The following is a 19442-nucleotide window of genomic DNA, read 5'->3' on the forward strand; positions in this document are numbered from 1 at the left end:
TCAGCAGGAGGAACAGGACCATTTAGATAAATGCCCCTAATAAAGCAGACACACCACATTGGCTTCAAATCTCGGGTCCAGCCCTATCCATTTCCTCGAGTGTTGGAAGCCAGCACGTGCTTTACCAGAAAAGGGCACCATGGATTTATAAATAGAGACTAAAAAGTGAGAGAGTGCCTTGAAATGGAGGGGGGTGAGGGCAGAGGGGAAAATGGGCATGAAAACCCAAACATACATCCTGTTTCTTGTTGTGGAGTTTTGCCTCAGACTATCAATCAGCTTTTCACCACTTCCTGCAGCAGCAGGTCTGCTATAAATCCTGCAGTAACTGACTGGGTTTCATTTCCTCTGCCAGAGCTGTGAACCTGCAAGGCACGACACACTGACACTGGAGCAGGGAGCTGGGGATGTAATACACAGCTCCTGCGAGGCAGAAGTTAAAGTGCTTGCTCTCTCACTTGAATGATTTTAAAGATCTTTATATTCTATTTCCCAGGGGGCATAATTACTCAGTATAACGTAGATGCTTCCAGGTTTTGGGGTTTTTTTGCTCCTAAAGGAATTGTATTTTTAAGTGGGGGAAGGGAAATTCAGTGCAGCTCCTTACACATTTTACAGACAGTGCAACATTTAAATGCTTTAAAAACTTGGCATAGAACACACTAAACTTCCTTAGTTCAACCCATAGCCTAGGAAACTGAGAAATAACTTTCCCAGAAGTAAAGCAACAGAAAACAATGAATATTTCTAGAATTTTCAAATCTAAAGCTAAAAATTAACTACAACATCATCCTAGCAGCCTCTAATATAAAGAAGGGTACCAAATTTTAAAGAGACATTATTCTAATGTTTTCTTTCTGGCAACTTATTTCCATTTTTTTGTCACTGACTTGCATTTTTCTCAAAAAGTTAGGGGGGATTTGAGAAATTGCCAACCTAATTTGGAACAAAGTGAGCATTCTCCCTGCTCCATCAGTAAAGAGAAAGGAAAAGAAGCCAAGTGATACATTGAGAGGTTCATGGAGCCTTGCAGGTAGGTGGGAACAAAACAAGTGGCTGCAGGGAAATCTGCTTCCTGAGCACTCTGGGGAGAAGCTGATTTATACCCCGAGTCACAAGAGTTTATAACCCCTCCAGAAAGCATTTTGCTTTGCTTTTGAAACAGCCTCTTTCCTTCCTGTTAACTCTGTGCATGTGTCCCTTTCCCTGTGAGAGCTGCTCAGAACATGAAGATTCAACTCCTTTTCCTCTCCTGTTCCCTGACTGTCCACAGCCACAGGAGCTCCAAGGCTGGATGTGCCCTGTGACAGAACCCTGTTTTGTCCCCATTTTATGTGGTACCCTTTAATTTCACTGACACCACGAGCAACTCCTCACACCCTCTGGCACAATTTCCTCTGGGGAAACCCCCCAGCTCCCATTGCCTGTCTCACCCACCTGTTTTACTGCTGCCATTACAGACAGAAAAGCAATTTTCAAAGTCCTGTTTCCCCCCACACTTCCATTGACCCTGTAAATTTGCTTCCCAGTTCCATGTGTATTTTTTTTCCTTTTTCCTATTTTTGCCTATTTTTTTCTACCTCTTCATGCCTATTTCCCCTACTCCAGACTCTCAGTACTTAAAATCCTCTCTACCTCCTTCACTACTCCCTTATAATGCAGTTTATATATTAAGATACAGAAACATATCACAGAACTGCATCAAGTATTAAGGAGTTTAAGACATAATGTGCCTTTTTGGCATTAATAAATACTTTGCTGTGTCCAGGTTACCTAATGGCAAATGTTAAGGAAGAAAATACACAGTGATAAACTCGTGACTCAACACACATTATGCTACTAAATTCAACGTGGTCCTGCTGACAGGTAAAAGAACAATCTCCCTAGAGCAGCAAGTTGATTTTTTTAACTCTTGGCCATGGGGGTTGGACTAGATGGCCTTTAAAGGTCCCTTCCAACCCTAAATATTCTGACTCTACAAAAAAGTCTCATTTCTGTTTTCTCTGTGGGTCAAATGTTTCTTCCCAACTTTCACTCTGCTCATCCAGTCTCAATCAGAATCTACAGAGCTCAACTTTGCAATATGAGACAAACTCAAAACTGTCACCTCTTGACAATTTTATACATAAACTCAAAAAACTCCACTCCCCAACTTTGCAATCTTGTATTAAAAAAAACAACCAAACAAAGAACACTTCAAGAATAAGGTTGTTTCTTTCCTGCTCCTGTGCAAGGGACTAAGAGAATTACAATTAACCATCAGTTCATCTCCTTTAAGGCAATTATCTAATTTGAAGAGAACCAGGTTTCAGGAGTGCATTTCACATCAACCTTAAGAAAAGGTGGCAGCACTCCCTGGACAAAAAGCCAGGCAAACAGCCTAAAAATCAGAGCATGGAAATGCTTTCAATGGGAGACCATGGGTCTTGGAGCTGATGGTTTTCCAAGCTGAAAGATAGGCAACAATTCAGGAAACAAAAATGAGACACCAGAAACAAGATCTCATGTATGAGAGACCTGCAGTAAACAGGCCCTGCTGTTTCCAAAATCTTTCGAGTAGTGTTTGAGAGATTAGACAGCAAATACTTTAATTTTTCAAGTATGATTAATGGAATCCATGATTACTTTAAGACATGCTCATTCAGTATGCACATTTGTGGTAATGATATCTTATTATTATGGTAATAGTGTTCTTACATAAACATGCATAATAGGTTTTAAAGGTGCTACACATGATAATTATTAGTTATCACGATGTCAGTTGCTTAAGGAAAATGTTTAATTACAGGTTAAACTGATCAGATGCATGTTTTGTTTAATGCATAGCTTTGAGGAACAGATAAGAGAAGCATCTCGGGGCTTGTCCATGTAGTCTGGAATTAAAATTCCAAGACAGAACTACAGTAATCCTTGTCTAGGCACAAGAGAGTTTCTTCAGGTGCTAGAAGAATAAAAAAAAGCTTGTTCTACAGATCTTAGATTATAAAGGAGTGAAACTGGGCTGAAAAGAACAAAGACTCAAAGGAGATTTAGCAAATAAAGGGAGATGGATAAAACTCTGAGAAAAATAAAAAGAGGATTATGGCAACAGGAAAGGGAAATCATTAGAGGTTTATTGCAAAGGCCACTTGTGGCAGCATGAAGAGAAGTGATAGTGATGGGACTGACTGCAGGGCTGAGACACGAGTGACAACCAGGGTGGGAGCAGAGCAGGACACAGCTCCAGGAAAAGCCAAACTCCTACAAGCTTCAGTTCTGCCTTCTGTTCCAGGGAGTACAGAGAGCACCAGGATCTGAAGAGTCAAGAGATCTGTTATCTCCAGAACACAGAGCTATGAGGAAGAAGTCTCACTGCAGACAGACATCAGGGATTTGATTGTTTCCAAGGAAGATTTCACGTAAGCTGGAAGGGAAGACAAAAGTCAACCCTAACAGTAAAAAACAAATGCAGGACTTGGGTGGGCGGTACATCCAGCCACAAAATCCTCTCATTTTTCCCAAATGATGAAATAAAAGAATAATTATGCTTCTGTACACTATGTCCATCAGTCAGCACTATGAAAGGAAAAAGGTTTAAAGAAATAGTGTTAATAACTCAGACCTTCCCATCTGCCTGGTACTTCCCTTACATCCAGTACTCTGGTTTTTTTAACGTAACTGCTAAAACAAAACAACTCAAAGAGAACTTGAAAATATGAAAATCAGCATTCTGCTCTTCATTGCAAATGATGATGGCACTGCATACTCAATCATAGCAGGGGAATTACAGATCTAAAACACTCTGCAGATTATTTGCAAGCATGGGAGTGAATGTTGCTGCCCAGAGAAGCTGTGGCTTCCCTGTGGGTCCCTGGAGGTGTCCAAGGCCAGGCTGGATGCAGCTTGGAGAAACCTGGGATAGTGGAAGGTGTCCCTGGTTGAAACTGGCTGATCTTCTTTAAGGTTCCTTCCTGCCCAAACCATTTCATGATTCTATGAGAGAGTCACGCTGGCAACACAACCTCCCAAAGCTGGAGTCAGTAACATCCAGCTGTGGAATGAAAAGTGACTTTGCACAGGCACAAGCTCCAGCTTGCTTTTGTTTTTGTAAACAATAGGAGGATTATTTCTACTGCCTCATCAATTTGGCTTTGCATTCACAGATGTGTACAAACATCCCCTGTTCTGAAGTACTCAGTGTAAACAAGGTGTAAGACATGGCAAAACCCAGCAGAATCACCTTGCTATCTCCCCGGGCTCAGTCCCAGCCAAGTGACAGCACAGAGCTGCTGACATATCGAGCTGCTCCTGCCCTAGCACAGCAGAAAAGGAACCAAACATGGGACCCTCAGTATCACAAACGCTGACAGCAGCTCTGCTGGCCAGCCTGGTGTTTGAACGCGACCTAACCGATCTTGGAACGAACTAAAGATCATGCTGCTCCCATGTGGTTAGGGCCCACTCAGTGTTCCAGTGGGAATCAGTCCTCCATGCCAGCAAGACTCGGCTCCACAGGGCTGACAAGCCCCGTTTTAGAGTGTGAAACACTTTCCATTAATTATCTTTACGCCTTGCAGGCAAGATAAACAAGTCTCAGAGGCAGCAGAGACTTCAAGCGCAGACGTGCCTTTGGAGCGGCATGGCTTCCACCGGGGATGAACACGGGGCTGCGTCCCTGCCAAGCAGCTGGCCCTGGTGGGCCTGCAGCTCCCTGGGATGCATTCAAACACAAACCAGCAGCACGCTGTGCCACTCAGCAGGGCTGACAGACACAGAAAGGACAGTTATTTAACTTATCTCCACTCAGCAGGAGCTCTGGACACACAGGATCCATCTAATAGTAAAGCTGCTGTGTTAAGCAAAAGGCTTCCTGTCTGCTGCATCACAAGAGCCTCAATTTTATCTCTTTAACATACAAGAAGTTACCAAGTTTAAAGAGAAAGCATCAGGCTATGTTTACACTACCTTTCTTCACAAGGCCTGGCAAAACTCAAACTTAGGAGAGAAAGTTTCACAGACAGCATCTTTCTTTGATAAAACGGATAAGATACCAAGCAATACAACCAGACAAGTATCCCCACTTTAAATGTGTTCCAAATTACATACCTGGCAGCACTGCTCACAATTTCCCACAATTATTCATTTAGCCAGAGGCACTGTAAGTATTAAGACAATTCTAGAGTTAATATTATCTCAGACATCACCAGATATTATCCCAGAGTCTCAGCAGTTCAGATACAGAGTGTGCAAATTTACTATCTGTGGGACATTGAAATGTCAGTTAAACTATAAGGAATAATGGAATTTTCTGCCCTGCCACCAGGCTGGTTGAGGACAGGCTGCAATAGGACATCCCTGGTATTTCTGCAGGGTCTGTCACCAGTGAATAAAAGGGCACCTGCAAAGGGACAGCCTCTCCACACCTTTCAGATGGTCTCATTTTCCCCCTGCCCACAGTGGATCTTGCTGGATTCCATCCATCACTGTCTTCCAGCCCAAGCCATATCTGCCCAGACATCAGGGGTGTGAAGAGACATTGTTCAATGTCCAGTCGCCTGATAATGCCCAATGAACTCCCCACAGGAACTCTGTCACGATCCTGATGGAAATTAATATCCCTATGGCAGTAAGCCTACAGCTCAAGTTCTCTCAAAGCAGAAGGCTCAACAAGTTACAGCCACACATGAAAGCAAAAGATAAGAAAGTGAGCTCATACAAGAATGACACAGCTGGCAAAGCACCCAACTAGTCCATCAAGAAGAAAATAAACTGTTCTTTGCTCTAAAATTCAGATGCAGCTTCTATCTAGCCCCAAACAGCTACTGGAGCAACCAAACTGGTCATCTTTGGGGAAAGCTTGAAGCTGATAGTTAACTGAGATCACCCTGGTCACTGATCAGCACATTCTGAGAGCCAGGCGTGGAGGATAAAGCAGAGGAAAGGCACATTCTTGAATGGCTGTAACAGAACTTAAACTTCAGGGGTTTAGCACAAAAGTAGCACAATTCCTTCAGAAAGGCAACTAAAAATGAGAAACATCCCTCCACACCTGATATGCACTTTCAAGCAGCTTGAAAGAAAAAAATATGATTGAATTCTTATGATACAGAATTGACAGACAATTTGATTTTAATAAAATATTCAAGACATGAAAGAGCCTGAGTTTGATCAGCCCTGACTGGTGAGACACAGGAGCAATAAGGATGATGGCACTGAATACTAAAGCAGAACTCATTAATGCAGAAACAGCTCAAGTCAACAGGCACAAAATTGCATAAATGGTCCAACAATGAGGTTATATCACAAAACCCCTCCAGTTCAGGAAAAGAACCCTCACAAATGGACATTTAGGTACAATAATAAGAAACTCATCACACTAAAGGCACCATCCATTTACCCAAACCACTCTTTAAAAAGTCATGGGTTACAGAAGGACTTGAGCCTCAAAATCTGCCTGCAGACAAGAGACTAAGGCTCGATTACGCCTTTTAGAGTGTATTTTATAGCATCTCACATATTTCACCATTTATTATTTCACTTTCAAGGTTATTTATAATGAGTGCTTCAATTATACACCAGTCAGTGACCTCCAATCATAGTGAAATTGCTTTGAAAAAGCAAGTCCAGGAGCAGGGAACAAAAATACTCCAAGGGAAGTTCTGAAGGAAATTCAGAGCAGAAAGTAATCTTGGTAAATGTTAACAGATAGTGCCACCCACTTGGCCCGTCATGCACACTGCTGTATTACAGACCAGGACAACAACTAACTTTACACTGTTTTTATTGCTAAAGTACCTTCCTACACACTTCTACCCCAATTCTCCACAAGTTTGGGGAATCTGGGCACAGATTTTATTTCATGCATATCTGGGAACACAACTATTCCTTTTAAGCTAAAACTTAAAGCACAACAATACTACCATGAAGGTTAAGGCGTGAACTAGAAAATACACACAGCACCTGAACCACAGGGCAATCCTTTCACGGCAACAAAAGGCCCTAATTCAGAAGAGCACAGAAAATATTTCTTTATAATCATCAGAAAAGTGCATGTGTAACATCTACTAAATTCCTTCCCAGCCTTTTTTAGCTGGTTAGCTCATCATACCCTACCTCGCTTAGGAGGTCTGAAAGAATCACAGAAGAGGTCATACAATTAACAGAGATAAACACAAACAGCACCATCCAACAGTTTCATGTGCTCAGTTTATTATACACTTTTATAGTAAGAGGCAGAGGCCATAAATAACTCCATTAAAATCTCATTGGCTCTGATCAATGAGTACAGGAGATAATGGAAGAATGTTAGTAAAGGAAAAACAGAATCATTTTCTTCAGGACTCAGGTAAAAATTGACCTAAACTTTAACTAATCTTCAACCTTATCTGCAGCAAAAGAAAGACAGATGAGTGTAAACACAACAGCAAAAACACAACATTTGTTCACAGGAATTAGTTCTAGATTAACCACTGTTTTCATAGGAAAGAAACAAACCATCTCCCCAACTTCTAGAGTCAGTGCTCAAAAAAAAGGTGCTCAGTCTGTGTAAGATCTTTTATGCAACTGCAGGTAGGAATTCATGCTTTCTATCTCTCAAGATGATGGACTCTGATTTTTTTGCCTAAATAACCTAGCTTTACACAGTTACACTGTCTATGTCCATACTGACCATTAATCATTTCCTTTCTAACAACTCCTGGAAACATCAGGCAACTTCATCAAATTTAAGAGCAAGTAGAATTTAAGGATCTTTAAACTCCTACATATTTCATGAAAATAAGCAAAGGGATAAATAATGAGCCTCCTGGGACAAGGCTGGCAGGACACAGCTATTATGTCTTGTCTTAGTAGGAGGCCAGGGCAGGCACCCACCAGCCAGCTGATCCCTGCTAATTCCAGCTGTGGACGTGCCTGGGAGGTGTCAAAATTACGTGGGGAAGGGACAAGAGCACAAGGCTTGGGTTGGGAAGTTTATCAAGTCTTTTTTCCTCCTTCCCTCACAATCTCAGACAAACCAGAGACTGGAACAGCCTTCCCTGCACAACAAATCTTCACTGCAAACAGGAAAACCACACCGCAAAAAAAGGAAGCACTGGGTTCAAAAAAGTCTGGAAAATGCATCTCCCCATGAGTAAGATGCCCCCACTTCAAATGGACAGGATCAGAAAAGCAGAAATGAAGCATGAAGAAACTACTCTGGACATGAGAACCCCCCTTCTGTGCAGGTGACAGAACACAGCCCTGCGCCATAAACAACGGCTGATGGAGAGAATCCAGCGGGCTTAAGGGGAACATAAAATGCTTTAATCTTGGAATTCTGGCTTTCAAAGGGCATTATGTGGATTCCGAAACCAAGAGAGTGATGTACTTACACTGCAATCCAACTGGCAGTCTTGTAAACATGAACTGCTATCTGCATAGCTCAAAGTATTACAGTTTGTTAACCATAAATCAAATATAAAACATAGCACCATCATTTCAATTTAAGTGACTTCTTTTATGTTAATAAGTCTGAATGTTTCAAGTGACTTTCCCCCATATTTACTCTGAAATTCCACAGTGCTTCTTTCATAATGAATCTAAATACTGCATGAGCTGAACTTCACATTTATAAATATTTTAAAAAAAGATGAAGCTTTCCAGTATAACATCTTACTTTCATTACTTGGTCTTTTTGATAAGTTGAAACCAAACAGATCATGGATTATAAAAGAAATCAAGTACAGCTTACTTATATAGATGATATTATGAAAATACTCATAAGAGGAAACAGACGTGGAATTAACATTGGACTATAAAAAGAAACTGAAGAGTATTTATATGTTTTAAGAATAGTTTAACGGAGCTTTGTTGCCAAAATAGCTCCAGTAAGTTGCAGCCAGTCCCAACATCTAATAATGGCACAGCTTCCAAAATAATATATGATAAACACAAACAATGAAAGATGAATTGGTAACTCACCACAAAACAGATGCAGAGAAAGAAAGATTATATAAAACGATAGCAGTATTGGCTGTGTTACAGAAATGGAACGCTGACAACTGTTCTGTATTAGCCCCATCTCCCTCAAGTTTCTTTGCTGCCATTATCTAGAACTTGGTCTTCACCATCATTGCTGGTGATCTAGGAGAAAGCTCTTCTCATGCTGCAAATTACACAATTTGTGTTAAAGTATGGGAATGAAAGGTACACACAGCAGGGCAGAAAATGTGAATTTTAGTGTCAGGATAATGCTAGCAAAGGCCTGTATTACAAAAATAACAACAGTGGCAGGGAACAGGCTTAAAGGCACAATTACAAATATGACTCCAACACGATTCTACCCCTATGCAATGGAGTTTATCCCCCAAACAACACAGTGGGGTTGATCAGAGTTTAACTCTTCCAGTGCTCCATTGCTTCTGACACCCGGAGCACTTGAAGGGAAAACACTACCTGCAGCCTTCTCAACTCAGTCCATTCTCGACTCACACAGTCTGAACAGAAGACACCAAACCTAAGCATCTTGCAAATTCCTGGCAGAAACACAGATTTTCCCAAGGGCCTAAAGTGAGCAGCCTGCTCCCAGCTCCTCCCACACACCCCCTGTTGTGTTTGGGCACCTGTTACCAGCTGCTCCGGGGCATGACTGCACAAGGGGGGATGGTTTTAAACTGCAGCAAGGTCGAGTTAGATTAGATATAAGAAGTTTTTACCAACGAGGGTGATAAAACACTGGAATAGGTTGCCCAGAGAAGCTGTGGCTGCCCCATCCTTGGAAATATTCAAGGCCAGGTTGGACAGGGCTTGGAGCAACCTGACCAAGTTGAAGATGGCCCTGCTCATTGCAGGGCCTCTAAAGGGCCCTCCCAACCCAAACCGTTCCATGAGTCCATGATCATGCCTCAGAGAAATTATTTTATTATTATTATTATTATGCTAGCTGCTGAGCAGATTGGAAACAAACCAGGAAGATGTTCCCAAGCCTGCAGCTCAGCTTCCCCCCCTTAGACCAGAGCTGCACATTCCACCTGCTCCAAAAGGCAACGGCTGCAGCAGCTCATCCTTCCCCTCATCAAACCAGAAATCCACTCAGCTGAGCTGTGCTGACTGAAAAGACACGACACAGATCACTGACCCTTCTGCAGGCACATAGGAACTGCCTCCCAACAACTTTGGAAAATCAAAGCAGTAGCCTGAGGGGGGAAAAAATGGCTTTCTTCTTTGCCTTCTCTGCCCACAGCAAGGTGCATTCAGACACAGCCTGAAGGAATCTGAGCTATAGAAAAGCGATGGAATAAATAGGAAAAAACAAGAGAGGGCAGGAGAGCAAAAACATCAAAGGAAACTGCAGCTAGCAGCTGGAAGGAGAGATTAAATCCCTTGTTAAAAATCCATGTTTTACAGGGCTTGCTAAAACATACATGAGGGGGAATTTCTGGTATTATACACACCTGTCTATCACCCTTTTGAGCCCTCAGGGCAGTGTTTTGCCTTAAGGCTCTTAAGTCAGTGTATTATATTAGCTGTGTATTGTTATTTACAAGTGCTCTGTGTGCACCTCCTGCTTTACAGACAGGAGTGACAGCTCAGGCCCTAAACAAGATGCAGCACCCAAGGAGAGGCACTGGCAGCTCGTGATGGCAGCAAACAAACAGAAATTGTATTAAAAACATGCATCAAAACAGTGAAAGAGGAGACACACAGAATGTGCCTGCAAATTAGTAGTTATTATATTTAAATCCAAGAATTGTGATCCAAGGTATAAGAACAGATGACTTGGGATGAAAATAAATAAATTTGGGTTTTCTAGCAACAGTCAATGTAAGCTTTGATAAACTGGCAAAGTCCTACCTAAGTTTTAAGGAAAATGATAGGATTTCCTGCTTTAGTAGCATAATAAACTGCTCAGAATCTCCAATACTTTCTGCACCAGACCCAGAGCTTGGGGCTGAATCACAAGGTGTTCATCTGAGCTGTGCAATTTTGATAGAAAACAAGTAAGACTGTACAGAGTTACCCAACAACACAGAGAGAATGAGTCAACTCAGAATTACTTTTCACTAGGAAAATGTGAGAACTTACTGCTGTTTGAATTTTTCCTGTTCAAACAGACTGTGATGCATGATTTTTTTTTTGGTTATAAAACTTAATGGCTAAAACCTGCAATCTTTGTCACATCATACTTGTAGACAAGTCCTAATCAACCTTTAATTTTCTTACCAATGAACTCCTGGGTTTGTTTGCTGTCTTGGCTTAACACAGGTCACTCAGGCATTTACATTCATGAAGCATTTTCCCCCGTAATCCTCTCCATTTTTCAACATCTTTTTGAACAAGCACTAGAATCAGTGTTTTAACAGTCTTACAAATGATGCATTTTAAGGTCATGCCACTTCCTTCTTCTAAATGATACTACTCTGCTTCTTCAGCTCAAGTGTACTCACTCTCTCACCTGCTCAGGTTCAAACTGTTCTCAAGCATGACCCAACCTATTTTTCTGAAGCTGTTGCCCTCAGCTGTCTTTTATTCTCCAATCCATAACTGTGCTCTACAAGCTTTTACTGAGTGTGTCATTTTAGACTTGCTTGTATTAAAATGCACATTGTTCAAATAAGCACTTATGGCCAGTCGGGGGCAGCCTGTGCAATTCATTTTATACCTTTAAATAAATAACATTTAATGCCACAAAAAAATTTCTAACAAGACACATATATTTTCTTACAGATTTTTAAATATGCATAAAATGAACCTCAAAGAGACCATTTCAATTAGCTACTCCCATTATTGGTAAGAGCAGCTGGTGCAGCTCAAAGTTAATTCAGCACTCCAGGCCACCAAGGAAGTGAATGGGAAGCAAAGCCAGCACAGCATGAGTACTCCAAGCAGGCAGCAAACAGTGCTGCACACTGAACTGGCTGCCAGCAGTAGTAATGCCAGCTTGTAAAACCTGCTAAGAAGGAATTACAGTAATTGGGGATTGTAGTCATGAGCTACAATATTGGGGATTGTAGTCCTGAGCTCCTGCAGCAAGTCCGGACAGGACAGTCAGGGTGCAGCCTGAGAAACCCCAGCTGCCTCACTTGTGCTCAAGGTGTGACCACAAGCAGCACCAAGGTTTTGGGGTTTGCCCTTGTACCTGCATGGCTCTTTTCAAACCAAAGAGCAAAGGAAAGAATAGCTTTCAAATTAAAACTCTGCTAAATAGGAGTTGCTTTTGTTTTGCAGGGAGTGAGGGCAGAGAATTACCTGGCTTCAGTGCATCCAGAATGACAGCATCATTAAAAAAGATATCATCAAAAATATAAACCTCTCACTATAAAACAGATCAAATTAAGGAATTCTGTGATGGGGTCATTACTCTACCTGATAAGTAAACACAACTGGCTACAGAAGAGCATACACTAAAAGCACATGCTAATGGCAAAGCTGCTTTCAAAGCAGCACCATGAAAGCAATTTGGCTTTTCTCTGCACCACACACTTCGAAAACTGAGTTTTTTATCAAACCTGAAATTACTGCAGCCTCCACTAAACTAAGGCTGACACGGGCAGCAATGAAAGTAAAGTCAAACCCAAACCCTGCCAGAGCAGGGAACAGCTGCCCATGACCCTGTAACACACGTGAAACACAACACCATGAGGGGCATTTTCCCTCACGCCTCAACGGGATGAAGTGCTTTAAACATGCTGTACAAATCAGATTAATCCCACAGAGCCAAGAGGCAGGATTTTCATCCAGAATATATTACTGCCTATGCCTTTGTTCTTTGGAATCACGGCTGCTGGATCCAGGAGGTTAACAGCTGAAAATTAGCATATTCCTGTAACATTTGAGAATGCTTTAAAGCACGAATTCATTTTTATTATGTGTTAACACATTCCCTCTTCCCCCCATCACAAATCAAAAATTTAATAAACTAACATTAGCAGTGCACCATTTGAAAACCTTTTAGGACAGTTTTATTCCTGAATGCTCCTGCCTGAACTCCGTATTTTCACAGGAGAGGTGCAGAGCCTGCAATAGTAACTCCACTTACTCCTCATTTAGTAGGACAGTCCTGAGTTTCAAAGGTTACAGTTAAACCCTTCCTAGGAACATGAAAATGCCATAAAGGTGAAATAGAACTTCGTGAGTATGGCAGGTTTAGATGGGATATTGAGAAGAAATCCTTCCCTGGGAGGGTGGGCAGGCCCTGGCACAGGGTGCCCAGAGCAGCTGTGGCTGCCCCTGGATCCCTGGCAGTGCCCAAGGCCAGGCTGGACATTGGGGCTTGGAGCAGCCTGGGACAGTGGAAGGTGCCCCTGCCCATGGCAGGGGTGGCACTGGATGGGCTTTAAGGTCCCTTCCAGCCCAAACCATTCTATTAATCTATGAATATCAACCCTACAAGCAGCAAAAAAGCAAATACCAAAAGACTTTCAAAAGCCTGGCTTGTGTCTTTTCAAGTATTTTGAGCTTTACAAAATCCCAAAACACTAAAGTAAACAAAAATGCCACGAAGAAACAGCTGCCAAAATGGCAGAATCAAGATCTTTTTACATACTTTGAATCATTTTTCAAAGTTTTACAGATTTTAGCAAATAATAACCAAACCAAATTTCTTCAGTTTGCAGATAAATGATCCACTTCACAAATTATTTTAATATACCATCAGAATGTATGTTAAAATTCTATTTACATTCATTGAAAGATCATATTTGACTACAGAAACTTAAACATGTTTGTATGTTACAAACTATTTTCCCAAATCTAGCAAAGCCTGAAGTAAAACCAATGCAATGGACAGAAATTACAATACTTTAAGGTTGAGTTCTTTACTCCCTTGTGCACTTTAGGATCTGACATGATGCAGGCAGTAAAAATCCTTTTTCTCACAAATCATCTTTTTCCTCATACTCCTGGACTCCTTCATGCCTTTGCAGCATCAGGCCTTAACACTTCAGGGCAACATTACACTGTATTGATTAAACAAGGGAGTCAGAAAACCTGGGGAAAAGAAAAGGGGGGCTGAACAATCACAGTCGATCTCATCACCTCCGTGACATGCTGTGAATGTAATTAATCCTACATTTATTTAGGGGAAATTCACATCCTACACATCAAGCAGCAACTCCCTGCTGGCTTCAGAGCGGGTAATTATGGTGTAACAAGGACTAGGCTTCGATTGTAAGGAAGAGATGAAAGGGAAAACAGACCTACGAGGCCAACCCACCTTTCAGGGGCTGTCTCACCTGCAAACCAGGAGAGGCAAATATGACACGCTCAAGAATATCTGCCTTTAATTTAGTTAGTTCCAATAAAGACAGCAGCTTCTACAGAGACTGTAAAAATGCCACCAGGACTCTTGGTTTTTACTGTAAATCAAGGAGTCCATGCTCGAACTGGCATGTTACACCTACAGTCACCAAAATTAGCAACATTACATTTGTCTCAGGGTGCAGAGCACGTATTTGTGAAGGATAACAAAGCAAGTTGCAGATACAGTTCCACAGAACACAGCAAGGCAATTTAACAGCTCATCTGTCTTAGCTCGCAGCTCTCCTTCACTGCACGTGTTGAAGCTACTACAAAATACAACACAAACAATACTTTTTATAATTTTATGTTAAGTTAAAAAGTAGAAAAATAGTGATAATGAAAACTGTACATGGGATCAAACATTCTCCTGCACACCTCATACCCATAAAACTATAAAACCGTGAGAAGCAAGCAACTGTACAACAGCCAGGCTGGATGGATGAGTAACCTGGTCTTGTGGAAGCGTCCCTGCCCACAGCAGGAGGTTGGAACTTGATGATCTTTACAGTCCCCTCTAATGCAAACCATTCTGTGATTCTATACTCAGTGCACTAAACCCTGGAAAACTGCCAGGAACACTCACAGCTTCACCTCCAGTTCAGGTACACAGAAAATACACATTTACCAATATTAAAGTGGTACATGTTTAAAGTTAAATATCCATGTAAATATTAGGTAAAAATATTTTAAATTGCCATGGGCTGGAGCTGTTCCCTCAAGCAGGGATGCAGAACTGCCTGTACTGCCTGTCTGGCCAAGGACTTGAAGGAAGCTGTTCAGCCTCCCACCCATGTCATGGCCAGCAGGCACACATGTGCAACAGCAGCCAAAAAACACCATGTGAATAGAGCCTGGCACAAAGGGGAACACAAAACACTGGAGAAAGACATCAGGCCACACAAAGGAACCTCAGCACAGCAAGAGACAGTGGGTAAACTATTCTGACTTCTACAAAGGACACAACTCCTGTGGGGTCACAGACAGACTCCTGACTGAGGGAGAAAAAGCTCTTCTACAAGAAATGCACACCTGGATTCCCCTGGTCCCAGCTGCCCATATTGCAGCCATCAACCGACCAGTGGTTTCCCCAAAAACCCTTCTCCTCTCCCTCATCCCCTTCTGCTTAAAGGAAGGTGTGAAAGATGGAAAAAACTGCAGACTTAGAACACACATTCAGTTCTAATTTCACCTCGGAGAGACTGCCATACGTATCAGAGTGGCTTGTAAAAGCTCGGACCTAAAGAACAAAAGCATGCAAACCAGGCAAATTAAATTTAATTTTATTATGGAAATGAAAGCAATAACAGAAGTGACAGCAGGGTGGATGATAAGCTCACTTAGCAGGGGGATCAAATGAAGTGATGACATGTCATTATGACCTCAGGGGTTAAAGATGCAATTTTCCATCTGGCTGCATCTGGCTTTTCAACAGAAATGTTGACACCACCTGCTGAGATTTACCACAAGCTGCCTCCATAGGTCTTTGTCAAGCTTTTGTTACCCAGGTTAACATTTACTTTTCCCTCTTTTCTGATAAGTTTGGCTGAGCAACATGCTCCCTTTCTTCAAAACCTAACAACACTTAGAAGGATTTACATGCCCCTTTACACAATGGATGGAATTATTAATAGTCAGTTCACAAGCAGCCTGAAGGGAAATACTAGGAACCTAGAAAGCAGGTAAAACTAGCTTTAAGATTGCCAACAGGAAGAGAAAATTTTAGCTACACTTGCTACTATCTTGCATTGTCTAAGACATTTGAGAATCTACTTTTCTCTCAGTAACAGGTACCTGAATAAAGTAATTTTTCTGGAAACAAACAAACAAATCCTCAGAATTCCAGGCCTAGCTTGTACTCCCCATCCTCAGCTGACTATTAGCCACCTGTGTTTTATTCAGTATCTTCATCATTTCCAATTCCAGATACACTGTGCTTAAAATAAATCAGCTTTTGCCAGCCCAGTGACACATTCACTTATTCATCTAATTTACCCACAGCCAAACTATGATCTCAAACCAAATTTATAATCAGCTATTGACACACTGCTGGCTATAAGGTTTTTGTTTCCACATGGAATATTTAAAAGCTAGTACCTACCAGGGGTGTTTCTCTTCATCTGGAATGGGACTGTGTGCTTTCGATCAGTGGATATATGCATTATGGTTTTGCCAGTGCCAAACTTTCTTCCTAAATCCAGAGATCTCTGCTAGCACAGGTGAGCTGAAGAGCTTGTTTCCAGCTGGTTTTAAACTGCCCAAATTCTTCACTAACAAGGACCTACAGTCTGTTTTAACTGTTTAAACAAAGAGGGCTCAGCCTCCACCAGGAATTTGTTACTTACAGGGAAAGGGGAGAAGAAAAGGAAAACCCTCCATGGATTTTGAGAGTGTTCTCAGCCACAAAAGGACAGGAGGAAATGGAGACAAAGGAAGTTAATGAAGCCTGTATGGAGCAAATAATAGCTAAGAAACAAAACAAGGGAAGTATCCAGACTGACTGGTGGTAGAAATAACTAACACTCAAAGACCACCACAATAACATCTATAAATACCTTCCCCTCCCAAAACTCTTCCACCACAACAGCAGTTATAGAATCACAGAAGGGTTTGGGTGGGAAGGGACCTTAAAGCTCATCTCCATCCATCCCCTGCCCTGGGCAGGGACACCTTCCACTATCCCAGACTGCTCCAAGCCCCATCCAACCTGGCCTTGGACACTGCCAGGGATGGAGCAGCCGGGTGCAGGATGGTGCTCCGGGCACCCTGTGCCAGTGCTTCAGAGGGAATTAATTACCAGAGGGATGTCACAACCCTTCTGCCCCTGGAAGGGAAGATGCAGCACCCTCCTCTCCAGGTGCCTCACCTTGGGGAGCTGGGACCCCTTGCCTTGAACAGACAAATCACCACCCTGTCAGGGTATGTTCTGGAGTGACAAGTGAGCTTAGTTGCTCCCTTCCACATAAAGGAACAAAACCAAGTGTTCCCATTCCCTTCGCACTTGCTGAACTTCAAACACTGCTGAACTGCACAGCAATGACTGCAGCATATGCTTAAATGCTGTCCTGATTTAGGCCTAAAAATAGGACTGGGTTCTGCAGCTCCTCTCTCTCTCTCTTGCTCCCCTAATGACAGACAGCTATTGTGCCATGTCTCTCTGACAATAAGATAGCTTAATTGCCCTCTTTCCAGCAGCTGTCAGTTCTGCTTAACTGGGACATAATGTGAGAGTCTGGGAGGAAATGTGTTAATCTATCAGTCACTTATAGCTACTGTGCATTTTCCTGGGCTGGATTTAAAGAAAACTGGGTTTTATGACTAACTTGCTAGACATTATATTCATTGATATGGGCAGCAGAGGTATTACTGCTTAATGACTCATTTCTTTGTGAAAGACCCATGAAATAACTTTCTCCTTTATTTACTGCACTTTTTCAACTCAACTTCAACCTGAATTTCCCCACACTTGGTGAATTTCCCACACATTTAAGGCGTGGTTGAAAAAAGCCTCCTCAAATATGACAGTGTAAAATAAACCGGCTGTTTCAGGAATTCATTAGGATTGATGAATCAAAACATTTGGAAACACCTGTAATTGCTTTAAAGTACTTTATATATTGTTACCTATAGGAACAGAGTCACTGAAAGCACACACAGAATAAGAATCAACATCTACAACACATAATAAACAGCTATGAACTGAAGCTCTTTAATTCTCCAAGAAGTACTGCTAAAGTCACACCTAAACATGCAGCCTGTGCAGGCTGACTCAATTCTCTGTCTCATTCCCCTTTCTGATCCTGATTATTGGCAAATTCCCTCTATATCCCCTTCACTGTCTTGTGCACTTCAGTTATTTTATCCCCCACAGTCTCTCGTTAAATACAAAGACTATTTTAGCCACTGGTTTAGGAGTCTGCCTTGCTGTATTAACAAATAAGACAATGCCATTTTTTGTGTGTATATTAGTCATGCCTGTTCCAACTCACACCTTCTTTTGTGGGCCTTCAGAGAAGGCTGTGAAGACATAAAAAGGAAGGAAAAATAATACAAAAGCTGTATGAAAAACAGAATAAATCTGACAAGAACAATATAAAGCTTAGTAAGATTTGAACACGCAGCTTGCTTTAATCATTTAATCCACTTCCCACTGTTTTCCTACTGATACCTTTGGTTTTAAGCCACTAGAACATGCTGGTATTCCAACCAGTCTGGCTGCAAACTTCCCAAAACTCTGGAAATAAGCCATGCTGATTCCTTTAAAAGAACACAGGTGAGACACACAACTGCAGGGATTTTGTCTGGAGGTGGCAGAGTCCCTCCTTCCTCTCTAGTAGTGGCAGCCAAAGCTTCCCACACTGCCAGGGAGAGCTGCAGCAGCAGGAACACAGAGCACATGGAGATCTGTGACACTTGTTCTGGTGTTAATAATCAATTGGTGCAACTGCTACAGCCCATAAATCAATGTTCCATACAGCTGGGAATGCTCTGCATGTGCTGTCAATTTTGACCTAGAAGCTCCTTCCAACCTTTACCCTGAAGTTACGTAAGAGCTGCATAAACATTTCTCTTCCTAAGAGAGATCACAGTGTAATGAGAATTCCCCAGAATTTGTTTTTTCCCCCCCAAAACCTCAATTAACATATTAATGAAAATTCACATTTTTATTTCAAATGCAATTCCTTCCTCCCTCCCTCCTCCAGTGATGTCACTGCATTTAAAAAGTGTACTGAATGTCTTTGCTTCTGTATCAAGAATTGCTGGACAGACACTGTTACTAAACAAAAAAAATTTATCATATTCCCGTGTATAGGGGACAATTTATTTTACTGACACTTGTTCATAGATGAAGTATGCTAAAAACATCTCCCACATCACTAACTGCTGAAGAACTTACTTGACTTTCTGGATCCAGATGCAATAGTCTGTAATGAAGAGATCATTAAGGATGTAGGCAGGGTCACTCTCCATAAAAATCTTGTGAATGTCCAGCAGACACTTCAAAACTGCAGCTTTTCCTGGAAATAGATTTTTATTTTTGTAATTCACAAAAAATCATAATGGATCATCTTTATCATCTCACATCTGAGGGTTTAGTAACCACAGTATCCACGACCACCTTGGAAACTGGGGTTGATTCACAGGCTGGGAACAGCAGCACTGTAACTGTGTCCTTCATTTTCCAC

At 41.8% G+C, this 19442-nt stretch overlaps 1 protein-coding gene across 2 annotated transcripts in view; it reads right to left on the reverse strand.

Annotated features, from left to right (window-relative positions):
- SHQ1 (SHQ1, H/ACA ribonucleoprotein assembly factor) overlaps positions 1-19442 on the reverse strand; it is a 39564-nt gene that overhangs the window by 1876 nt on the left and 18246 nt on the right. For both annotated transcript variants that reach the window (XM_017747234.1, XM_017747235.1), the window contains one exon: positions 19154-19274. In XM_017747234.1, coding sequence (XP_017602723.1) covers positions 19154-19274 — 121 coding nt within the window. The remainder of the gene's footprint in view (positions 1-19153; positions 19275-19442) is intronic.

Source organism: Corvus brachyrhynchos, unplaced genomic scaffold (assembly GCF_000691975.1).
Source record: "Corvus brachyrhynchos isolate BGI_N302 unplaced genomic scaffold, ASM69197v1 scaffold91, whole genome shotgun sequence".
Taxonomy (NCBI): domain Eukaryota; kingdom Metazoa; phylum Chordata; class Aves; order Passeriformes; family Corvidae; genus Corvus; species Corvus brachyrhynchos.